The sequence below is a fragment of the Halichoeres trimaculatus genome, unplaced genomic scaffold (genome assembly GCF_033239565.1).
Source record: "Halichoeres trimaculatus isolate MK-OKI-2021-1 unplaced genomic scaffold, fHalTri1.1 fHalTri1_scaffold_12, whole genome shotgun sequence".
NCBI lineage: Eukaryota > Metazoa > Chordata > Actinopteri > Labriformes > Labridae > Halichoeres > Halichoeres trimaculatus.
In genome coordinates this window covers 3822942-3835672 of record NW_027437190.1, presented here as the reverse complement: position 1 = coordinate 3835672, position 12731 = coordinate 3822942, and the positions used below count along the sequence as shown (strand labels likewise).

The 12731-nt window shown below is 41.6% G+C and overlaps 1 protein-coding gene across 1 annotated transcript in view; it reads right to left on the bottom strand.

Annotated features, from left to right (window-relative positions):
- The window catches only part of ano10a (anoctamin 10a), a 56193-nt gene continuing 43462 nt past the window's right edge, over positions 1–12731 (bottom strand). The window contains exon 15 of the mRNA XM_074684266.1: positions 1–2101. Within this exon, the coding sequence (XP_074540367.1) occupies positions 2060–2101 (42 nt within the window). The 3' untranslated portion in view covers positions 1–2059. The remainder of the gene's footprint in view (positions 2102–12731) is intronic.

Genomic DNA, 12731 nt, shown 5'->3' with positions numbered 1-12731 from the left:
CTTTATTGAAGCTACACAGATCCTCTCAGGCTCACACCTTCTTTATTCTTCAGCACAGTTTCAGCTCGAAACATCGTGCAAATATAAAAACAAATGTTCAGAAAGGCTTTGCATTAAAGGCACAGGGTGAAAGAAGAGTGCTTGGTTCAACTTGCCGTCAAACTTCAGGAGCAAACAGATAAGATTACAAGTTACATGATAATACCCTGCGTATGAGACATGCTGAGATGAGACAGGCCAACATCACCTGCACCTGTCGTCACCATCATCACCTCCTTCTCATGGAGGAGCAGAAAAACACAAGATGAGAAGCTCAGACACTCCACTTTAAAAACCAGAGATTCAGAGGCCTGTGTTCGTACAATGACAAAAACCCGCGTGTTCAGTTTTAGACACAGAGCAGTTTTCAGGGGGAGACTGAGCAGCTGAAAATTAATCCATGGTTTTTCTCCTGTTTTCTGTCAAATTAAATGTTTTACAGACTCGCTCAAGCTGGATTCATCTGAAAAGTCCAGAAAATGTCTGATTTCAAGATATTAACGGACAAAACTGACACCTGAGCTGGGTGTAGAGTAAATGAAAATTCTGACACCGGAGTTTGAAAAAGTATTTTTCACCCCTCATTGATTTTAAGAAGCTTGGTATTTACATTTTCCAACTGCGTTATTTATGTATGTATTTTTTTTTTTAATCTATTTAAAAGTGATTCAGCATCATTTTTGTCTTCTGGTTTCTTTTAGACTTTTTTCTAGAATTGTCAGGGGACTATGGGTCATAGTTGGTCCAATTTGACTTCTTTTAAATTACTCCTTAAACCAAAAATAAGTCACAGCTCATTCACATGTTTCGTGCATCAGAAAGAAAACTATAACTGCCATTAAACGGTTGTTTCAAACCCATAGGCAGATTTTTTTTTTACAGTTTTTGAAAAAAAAAACAGGAGTCATGTTTGTCTTTGAAAATCTTAAAATAAAACTTTTCCTGGATAAGATTTTAGTTTTTTAGTTTTAGCCATATGAAAACCTCCCTTTCAGATAGTAGCAGCTCAGCTCGCAGCCCCCTCCTGAAAACCTGTGTCTAGCACAAAGATCAGCTCTTTTCATTTCTTTCCCACCTGGAGCAGTGCTGTAAAGCTGCTCTCCTGTCATCACACTTCACTCTGATCTTGTAACGGTCTAACACTGTGTTTTGTGTTGGATTTCAACCCCTGTGACAGCTCTCTGACAGCCTCCCAAAGAGTCACAGGGGTGTGAATATAGCCTCATCATTAAAGTTCCTAAAGGTTGTCCTCTGCCTCTTTCTCTTCAGTGGATCCGTCCAAACATTTGGTTTTGAAAGTATGACATTAAATAGAGAGTATTTCATACAGATTAAAACTCATAATCAAGTTTTTAAGAGTCAAATCTTCATGTTTGTCTTTTTGTTTCTCACTCGGAGTGTAGAGATGGAGTTAGTCTTACAGTACGTTTGGTGCCAAGCAGCTTAAATACTGAACCACAGTCAGCGTAGGTTGTTTTACCGTGTTGTTAGCCTGTTTCTTTGGTTAAGTTTGTGTAAATTGGTCACGCCATGATTCTCTGGAGCTTAATATTATTGGTGGACGAACCCTTTAAGTTGCATAATCCCAAACCAGAACAGTACCAGGAGAGCTCAAAGTGACGACAGTGATGAAAGAGAAGAACAGTCCCAAACATGAAGTCAGTGAGTGGTACAGTATGTCAGACCATAATACAGCATTCAAAATACAACCCAGTGTCCCCCCAGTGTGTGTGTGTGTGTGTGTGTGTGTGTGTGTGTGTGTTACCACCACCCTGCAATAAAACCTCACTACAGTACATCTCCCTTAAACCCCCCATAATACACCAGCTGTGTGTGTTTGTGTGTGTGTAACAGCTCCGCTCCTCAAAAGTCTCTGATAAACAGCGAAGAAACAGACTTGACGTAGGTGAACGCCTGGTTCCGTTCACATGTGATGATGTCAGCGTGGGCGTAAACACCAGAGTGATGGCGTGTTAGAGTCGTGCAGGTCAGTCAGTATCTGTAGCCCCGCCTCTCCTCCTCACTGGGGGCTCTTGCTGAGCTCCGAGGCTTCCAGCATTTTCTGCAACACACAAAGACAGAGTCATAGTTACAGCAGTGTGTGTAACTTAAAGAGGGGGTATTCTGCTGTCCCATACCAAGGCTGGATGTTCAGACTGAGCGTGTGCAGATTTTCAAACCTCTACATCTGCCCCATACCAGTTAGTTGTAGTCAAGGAGGCTGACAACCAATATTAATTTGCAGTCAAAGTGAAAATATTGGTGTCAAAATTTTGAACAAGACAAACTCCAACACTTGACTTCATTTCAATATAACTGCAATAACTGTGATAACTGCACTGCTGATTGGCTGTTACCCGAGCCATGGCTCTGCTTGTAACCAATCAGATAGTACTGTGGGTGGGACAGTGCTGGGGACTGAGTATTGACGTAGCACCAGGTTTTCACCTGGTCAGATCGTTACATAAGAATCCCCTGGTCAATTCTGTTGAACAGGGCTGGCCAATCAGAGTGAAAGGGGTTTGTGAAGCCTTAAAGAGACAGCAGCTAAAACAGAGGCTGAAATAAGTTTTTTTTTAACAGAAGTGAGACAAAAATAGTGATTTTCTTTTCCCTTTTTTTAAATGTAAATCATAGAAACATTTACGAGGGCACCAGAGAGACAGAGTTTTGACTAAAAAAAAGCACAATACCCCCTCTTTAAAGTTTTTCACATATTCTAAAATTGTTAAGAGCCAACAGGTTTTCAAGAGATTTAAGGAGTCTGAAAAGTCTCCCAACATTTTACAAAATAAGGGATTAAAGCAGAGACAAATACTGTGACCAAAGACTGTAGAAAAATAGACGTCACAAAAAAACTGCTCCCCCTGGTGGCTGGCTGCAGTATAGGTCAGAAACTTCCACTGTGTCCCAAATTGTACATGTCTGCAGTTACACTCCTTATTTTCAGTGCATCAGTGCGTTCATGCTGACAGTATGGAAAAACGCAGCACACTTTGATTTCCCAGCTGACGCACTCAAAATAGTCAGAAAGAATGTGGAACACGGGACACTTTTCTAAAGCTGTGGTGATATGAAGATATTACTGGGCTGTATTGTGTTTATGTTCCTTTTTCTTCTGAAAGTTTCTTTTTCATTAGTTATTAGAGGTTAAAAACAGGGTTTTACGTCATGTTTAATGATGATTGACAGCTGACGTTCTTGTGTATTTTTTTCAGAAATAGTAAAATATGTGAAAATATAGAGACAAGAAGAGATTAGACTACAATATATATATTGTAGTCTAATCTCTTCTTGTCTCTATATTTTCACATATTTTACTTTATTTTTTTTTTATTTTTTTTTATTTTTTTTTGTCAATTGGCTCCACTCATATTCTCGTATTATCTATAATGTGCAGACTGGTGGCGCCTGTGACGGGGTATTTTGGCTTCAAACTATGGTAAAAGGTGGAGCCACGCTGTTCACTCTATATACAGTCTATAGCCGTGTTCCCACCAAGCAGTCTGGTTCGGTTCAGTACGGTTTGGCTCGGTTTGGTACAGTTAAGCCTGATCCCGTTTGCGTTTCCACAGCAAACTGTGCCCTCTCGTGGTAGGCAGCGTGTAAGCCAGATGCCGAAAGCTGAAGCTGTTAAACAATAGCGCGACGCCGTAGCAGCGCAACACAGTTTATCCTGCCAATAAATCCAATGAAGAAGAAAAACGCAACTCGGTAAACAAAGAGAGATGGAAGACATGCAGCATTTCGTCCTCTCTGTGATTAGCATGTAGCTCTTTGATACAAAGAATAATCAAGCTATGTTTCAGAGAAGTCTGTGTGCCGCCAGGAGAAATGCAGCCGCTGTCGGGGTAAGTGACGATTCTTTTGACCAATCAACGGTCTGCAGTGTTGTAGCTCCACCTTCTGAGAGCGGATTGGTTCAGTCTGGCACCCATACGAAAGGGTCCCAAAAAAGTGGGATACTGGTCTTGGATATTTGGGGATCTGTCCAGGGATAAGTCAGTGGAAACGCCACAAAATGCGCGCTGTATTGAGACAAACCAAACCAGTCTGCTTGGTGGAAACATGGCTTATGACTGTGACAGACTCAGAGCCCTTCTTTAAAGTTTCTCTGTGCTTGTTTTTGTTTTCATTGTGTGTCTTCATTCATGAGTGTGTTTTTATGTTTTCTTAATGATGTGGCTCATTGTGTTTGTTTTAGATCACATTTACAGAATTGGGACACGTTTCTGCTTTTTGCAGACAAAACCATGAACAATCATCAACATAAGAACTGTGGGGTAAGTACTGGTTTGAGTTCCCACTGAGCTCCGCTGTATGTGACCTTGAGATCTCTGTAACGCTTCAGTTGGTAGCCCAGGCTTTCATCAGAGGGATGCTTCTCTTCAGCTGAGAGGTGGAGAGCACCAGCACTAGCAGGAAAGTCCACCTGAGACTCAGGGTGTTCCTGCTCAGCCTGTGGGACGCTGACCCTCCTCATTCTTCCATCACCACATGTAAGCAGCTCCTCTCTGTCCGCTGGTGCCTGCTCCTGACTCTTTCTCTGCTGAACAAAGCTGAGGTCTGGAGCTAAAGGTTTGAGGCTGCAGGGTCTGGACAGTCTCTGGAGCTTGTCAGGGACTGAGGAGCAGTGGGGGGACGAGTCCAGCGACAGCAGCCAGGTTTTGTTTGTGTCTCTCTGCTTGCGGCTCAGAGAGGATCATGGGTCGTCAGGAGCAGGACAGCGGGGCTCAGCACCTTCGATGGGGGCTGGAGTTACAGCGTAGGCAAAAACCTGATCCTGAGACCCAGATCAGATCTTTTCACAGCTGTCAAAACAGCACAGGTCTGTGCGCTGGGATTTTTCCACAAGGTCAGACAGAAGCAGAGAGTGAGAGAGTGTGTGTGTAAGTGTGTAGCTCCTGTGTGTTCTCCTGCAGAGCCTGCTTCATAAATCCCAGCCCTGACTCTGAAGACGCCCCGCTCCCTGATGTTGATCTTGGCAGAGACACTTTTTAATCAATTAGTTCCTTCATGCTTCTGGCAAAGCGGGCAAATTGGAAGTTATTAAAGATTCTGATCCACAGACTGATGCAGGGCGGGTTTGTGCTGACGCAGCCTCAGAGAGGAGAGACACAAACCCACTCCCCCAGAACACCAGGGGGCTATAAAACCTCCTGATCGACAGGCAGAGAGACCTCCAGAGCCTTCCTCCAGAGCTGGATCCAGACTGTTAATCAGCCCAGATGCCAAGACGGTTTTAATTAGTCTTTAGTCTTTTTGGCAGCCAAAGGAAAAGAGGAAAAAACACTGATGGGTGGAGTGAATGACCTGTTATCTTGTTACAGTATCACTTGTTGTCACTGCAGGTTCATTTAAGATGTGAGCAGCTTTTACAACAACCGAACCCTGATGGCAAACATCCATCACACAATCAATTTAAGTTACTGGAGAGAGTACATGTGGAAAGTTTTAATAAGATATTATCTGAAACCCCAAAGTTTAAAGGTAGAGTCTGCAGGATTTTCCTAAAAATATAGAAGGTAAACTTTTACAGGAATACTCCTGCTCAATCATCAAGGGCTTCTATACATGTGTGTCAGTGTCTGTGTCTGCCTCAACCCCCTCCTCTGCCTGGATGTTCATGTTTTGGTTATATCTGGGAGGAGCGTAAGCGTGGTTATCTCAGCCAATCACAAACTACTCAGTGTGCAAATGACTTGTCATGTTGATGATTGCGAGTGGAAGCTAATCAGAGCAGCTACGATAGTGGATGTAGCTCGATGGAAGGAAGACACAACCAGAGTGAAACACTAAACAGATAAAGTTTTTTCTTAAACGAGGGTGAAGCTTGGCTCGACTTTCACTCACTTTCAGGAACTTGGAGAGCAGCATGGGATGAAGAAAGACCGGAGTTAGCTTTCTGTTAACCAGGTATGTGTCAAATACCCGTGATTAATAAAGGGAAAAGTTCTTTGCACATCTATTTGTCAGGACAGGTGCGTTGAAAGGGTCAGGTATCCTGTAAAACAAGTCCAAAGTTAATACCCGCACAATGTCTGACTTGAAGTAAGAATAAACCTTTTTTTTTTTTTTTTTTTTTAACATTTTGGTTTCTCTGATGAAGGTCTACCCTTACGAAAGAAAAATATATTGCAGCATATTGGAAAATATCATGTCATATATTAGGTAATATATTCCCATATATGAGATTTAGTATTTATATTTTCCAATATATTGCAACATATGGAAAGCGGCAATCATTTGTTTATTTTGCAATATATTGCAATATATTTCATGAATATATAATATACTGTATATGTGCCCTCAATATATTTTTCCATGTATATCATAATATATCAATAATATATTACAATACATTTCAAAAAATATATTGGTACATATATTTTTCTTTCGTAAGGGTAGTACCAGAATGTTTTGTAATTAAAAAAAAAAATCTTTCTGGCAGTCATACGGCGTGGGTTATCTCTGGTCTAAGAATATGAGACAATGCTGAGGTGCTAAAATTTGCTGTTTCTTGAGTGTCCACTTGAGGCTGGCTCTAGAAGTACCAGAAGTCATATTCACACCAAGCCAAAAAAAAAGCTGTTTTCACAGCAGAAATTAACCTATTCACAGCCTGGTTCAATATGGCTGTGCCAGCCGATTTGCTCCAAAAATATGTTCCAGAAACAGACAGGCAACATCAGGAAAACCACGTGCATTAATTATACAGTTTATAGCTGCGTTTCCATTACTCCTTTGGTAGCACTCTAGATTACGGCCCACGTCTTACTGTGTAGTTTCCCGTCTCTTACAGTGTAGTTTCCTGAACTGTTGGGGTAACTCTCACACATGTACCATGACATTTTGCGGTATCTATGGGGCAGTTACGCTCGCGTCTTACAGTGTAAGTCCTGGAGTCTTACAGTGTAATTTCCTGTGTCTTGCCATGAACTTATCAAGACTGTAATTTTCCTGGACATATGCCTTAACTATGCCTAACTATGCAAACCTTGATGTGCCACTTCCTCTTAAGAATCAGCATAGATACAGATTATGTCGACCAATGATAAAGTTAAATTACAATGTGGGCTCTCTGTGTGTTTAAAAAAATTAAGATATTTTATACGTCTGCATGTCTTGTCATTATTTTGTGAAACACATACTCATCAAGACTCCAGGACTTACACTGTAAGACGCGAGCGTAACTACCCCATAGATACCGCAAAATGTCATGGTACATGTGTGAAAGTTACCCCAACAGTTGAGGAAACTACACAGTAAGACGCGGGCCGTAATCTAAAGTGCTACCACACCTTTTCACAAAATCAAAACGATATTTCTAAAGTTTCCGTATAGAAGAATTGCAGCGTGCCGGTGTTTCCATCACGACTAGAAATGTGCACAACTTTAGTAAAGTAGTGCTGCACTGATGATGATTTTCTATCAATCATACACACACACACACCTCCACCTTCCCTCCAGCTGCTCTCTGACACTGACCGGCTCACGGCTGTCATGATGCCTTCACTGACAGTCAGACACACAAACATCTGCACTGAACACAGAACTAACAGCAGAGCTGGTACAGTATGAACGCCACAGTCTGTTTATGTGGATGTGGACACGTACAAGGAGGAAAGGGAGGTGTGCTGTCAACACAACGTGACTTGTTTTTGCCATAAAAGTGTTTCCATTGCACTTTTGGGATAAACTTCAATAACACAATTTGTGAAAAAAACACCTTAATAAAGCGTAAAAACTTTTACCAAAGTTTTAGAGGTTTTTCAAAACTTTGAAGTTTCCATATTATTTTTTTAACTATATAAAGGTTTTACGCAATTCTAGGTGAAATGGAACCCTCCTCTCCACGCCAAAAGAGTAACAGAAAGCTCACACTGAGAAGAAGAAAATTAAATTAAAAAGAAATTAATTGCTAAAACAGCGACACCAAATAAATATATCAAAATGACACACCAGAATGTTAAAATATATAAAAATTAAATAATAAAACATTTGATGTCTGTGTTTTCAACTTTAGCAAAATGCTATCAATGACATTTTCTGTTTTGATGCCATTATTATTCTTTATAACACATATTTTTCCATGCTAATGTTCCTTTTTTCAGTTTCAGGGTGTTTTCAATACCAAACTTTTATTTTCAATAACACAAACATTTAAGTTTTGGCTCCATACACTTGGGCTTTTCTCTGTGACTGTAAAGTGTATGTGTATGTGTGTGTGTGGGTGTGTGTTTGGTTTGGTGTGCTGACTGTGTTTGACATTAAAGGTGTGAGTGTGTTGTTTGTTGCTGCTCAGCTGACCACAGCTCTGGAGGGTCATGTGTCAGAGCCATCGCGTGTTCTATGACTGCTGCAGCACTTACATTTAACTTTAGTTCAGACTAAAAATGATAAAAACAAGTTAAACTCTGCACGGCTCAGAGTCTCATCCACCAAATGATGACTTTTCTTTTCCTCCAACCTGATTTCAGAAAAGAGAGATAAATCTACTCTGTAGCCTCAAAGAGTGAACTCTGTAGAGTTCAGACTGACTAATTTCATTTTTGCAGCATCTTTTGTTGGTATAGGGACTTTTAGCGGGCAGGAACTTTCCTCAGGAACTAAAGACTCCAGTAGAAGTGGTTCCAAAGAGCCTGTTGACAGCTCTATGACCAGCGCTCTTCATCTTTCAGGTGTGGCGAGCTGTACTACCGTACCTCTCTTCTAGGAAAGCCCTCAGCTCTCCTGGTGCTGACGTCTGTGTGCGCGGCGCTCCTGTTAACTGCTCCGGCATCCTTTTGAAACGTCTCCACTTGGACGACATCAGACGGAAAGTTCTGATCCGTTCTTGGGTTTCTCTGATGAAGTCAGGCTGAAGGTATGAAGTGAACGTGTGCCGTTGTGCCGTGACTGATCTGATCAGATGGCTCAGCAGAGAAAGGGGATTTGTAGCTGCAGAGTTCAGCCAAGAAGGTCAGCGATCGAGTGTCTCCAGTGGGAACATGAGATCTGTGCACAAGTTTCCCCTCAGCACTTAATCCTTGATACACGCTCGCTGTGACTTTCTCTGCTCGCTGTCATTCAGCTGCATTAACGTTCTACAAACCAACATGTGTGTGTGTGTGTGTGTGTGTGTGAGGGGAGGGCAGCTTGTTACATTTCAATCAAACACTCCTGTGCTCTCTGCAAATGTCATCCACTGTAAGTCACACCATCAGTGGATCCCTTCACACTCCTCTGGTTTGAGGTTGTCGTAGCTCGTCATGTTAAACAGCTCTCCTCATCATCATCATCATCATCATCACATCCATAGCTCCTTTATTTCTGTCATCATAAGAACCTTCATTTGGGACTTTCATGTGACATCATAGAGCATAAAAAGGACGCCATCTATAAAACTGACCTGGCACCAGAGGAGCTATTCACCACGCTGTGTACGAAGAAGTATTAAGCTCCATTTCTACCCAGCGGTTTGTCTTAGTACGACTTGCATTTAGTGGCGTTTCCACTGACTAATCCGGACAGGTCCTCAAATTAGGGTTGCAGGATATATCGGTATCAATATAGGTATCGGCCATTGTTGGTCTTTGTTTTAACATTTCAGCATCCACGGATGTGTACAACTGGGCCTATATTAACTCATGACTGTCAGCCATTTTCACAGCATCTTGAACGATCTTTCAAGATCCAAATAATCTTGTTTTCTATGACTATGTAAACACCAAAACTACCTAAGAAGAGTGGACTCTCTTCTTTTATGTAAAGACATAGAAAACATTTATTTTGATTGTTTTCATCTCAACCATCCTTTGATCCTCTCCATAATCTCTGTCGTCTTTTCTCACAGTGGCGCTGCTCTTTCTCTCTGAACCGCAACTCATCCTCAGTTGGAGCGTGAGCTGCCTGAACTTTTCTGACTTGCAGCGTCTCTCTGTGTCTCTGTCATCTCACATCTTCTCCCCATATCCATGCTGAGCTCTCATCCAAAGAGCACACCGCTCTCACTCACATCAGTTTACAACAACTACAACAATAACTGATGTTTATTTCAGTATAGCTGCTGTTTGTTTGTGTGTTTGTGTCAGAATTCTGCCCATAGAGGAGCGTTATCACCAAGTAGGTGGCGGTAATGCCGTGCCTTAAATTCCAAAAGCGAGTACTTCACTATTTAAATGACTGAAAACAAATGATACACTTGTGTCACCATGTGTTATTTAGTTGCTTTTTTCTTCTTTAAGATTTGATTGCATTTTTAGAACAGATCTACCTGTGATCGTTCTCCATGGTACCGACCATAGAGCGGCACCATTAAAGGTTCTGTTAGGAGGATCTGCTTTAATTGGACTGCAGCGCCGGCTTTTGGCCCGGAGACTCATGTACACTGTTGTGGATACATCACTTTTTACCAGGCGTGTGTTTGTTTTGGAAATGAATCGAGACAACGCCACAAGGTAAGGTATTTATCAACAGTTAGGTAGAGCAACGCTTTGAAACGTGACAACAAGCAAACTTTGTCAGTTTGTACCGTAGTTTAGTAGCCAGATATATTCAGCGCTACTGACAGCCTGGTGCTCAAAGACACGTCTGTAACGTGTAACGTTAGTGAATCCTGGTTATGGGTTGGAATGGACATTAGCACAAACAGATTAGCCTTTAGCTTGTGCTCTATCTCTCTCCTGTTTATCTTTCTTCTGCTCTTCTGTCCTTTTTCTGTCTGACAGTTTGGCTCCAGTGTCCACCATCACTACAAAATTAATCACAGGTATCGTTTTCAGCAGAGAAAAACACAGATCTCTCTTCTCTCAACTAAACTTCATCGGCTGGCATGGCGTTGTCACAGAGGGTTGGTTGTGTCGTAAATCAATTCAGACCTGCTCGACCCGATCTGGAAGCTAAGTAGTAGCATTTGGGAATAACCTTTACTGGCGCTGATTATCTAATTTTAAAGTGTGGATTACCATCAGGTATATATATCTAGAAGGGAGACTTTTTCAAGATCACTTTGAAACTCCTCAGTCTCTTTAACTAAGGCTGACAGACCACAGACGGGATTCCAACTAGGGATATCCCAGAACAGCACCCGATATGGCTATTTTTGCAGAATAAGATAGCATCTGATTTTGTTTCGTGATCAGGACTGATCCAGTTTTCAGGAGTTTTCAGCACTGTCATACTTTACGGCTGCTGTAAATCAAACCACGTTACAAACATGTCCACTGTGTGTGACTACATCTTTTTGGAAAGCAATGATAGTAAAACAGCATCTTTCAACATTTGTAAAGTGAGTGCTCCTCCAGGAGGCACCAGCAGGGCTCACTTTAATACAACAAATATGATTCATCATTTACAGCAGAATCACCCAGGGGAATACGGATTATTCAGAGAAAGGTATCGTATTGGATTGGTATCCGATTGGTATCCGCAAAACATATCATGAAAAAAATCAGATTGGAAGTCAAAAAAATCTGTATTGGGACATCCCTTATCCTAAACCAGGCCACCGGCTTGAATACAAACCTCAGTGGACATGACCTAGACCGTTAGGCCGTCTGTGCCCTGAGTCCACCAAAGTTGATAAAATCTAAGTTTCTGGTCCACAGTTGTTTCATGCATGGGGGGATGGTTTTATTTTCAGGACTCAAATGGTTTGTCAGGATGAAACTAAATGCCTGAGTGGCACATGATGACACTAAACAGAAGGATCAAAGCAGCTGCGGACCGGCAGCTTGAGTCCCCCGTGACGTCAAGTCAGGATTCTGTCAATGGAGACTGAAATTTAACAAAGTTATAGAGAGGGGATTCTGCACTTTCATCATGGTTAGGTCCAGATAATGGACCCGATTTGAATGTTATATAGACAGAATGGGTCTTGGATTGTCAAAGCTGATATAGACTTGATCTGCACGTCCATCAGACGTCTAATGTTTAGGTAAACTCTAATCTGCATCAAGCTCTTCAGTCCTGGTATGAGTGTAATGTGGGTATTAATGTTTAGGATTCTGAAGAAGTCTCCAAAAATCAATCGATCCCTTCATCAAAAAGTGAGAGCAGACAGAGTTCACACCCTGATCAGGAGAGTCCCTCTGACTGAGGCTTCATGTTTGTCTTTGTTAAACTCCTGCTGTCATGCTGACTGTTAAACCCCACACAGCACATCTGGATCTTTGTTATGACTGTGGATAAGAAATCATATCCACCATGAAGCTGTGTTAGATCACAGACTCAAACAAACCACTGGAGTTAGGATGAGGAGTCAACACTGTGTGAGTTATTGTTGTGAGTGAAACACACCAAACTTTTTAATGGTTCCACCACGACAACGACGTCCAAAGAGCTACTCACCCTGCATGGAGCTCTCTCTGCAGAGGCAAGAGAGCACAGAACAACACTGATCAAAACAAAGCAAGCACACACACACACACACACACACACACACACACACACACACACACACACTTGATCAGAGAAACAAAGGATGACACCACGACTTCAAACAACTCACAAGTGATTCTATTATTAGGGGTACATTTCAAGTCCATGGGGTAAACTTACCAATTTTTCTAAAAAATAATTTAAAGCAAGGACCAGTTTTACAGTGGGTCATTTGGCTGAAATTTTACTATCATTTAATACATAAAGTTACAGGTTCCATCATTTATTTAGCAAAAAAATGCAAGTCACGTTGGAATTTACAGTTTTTGTGC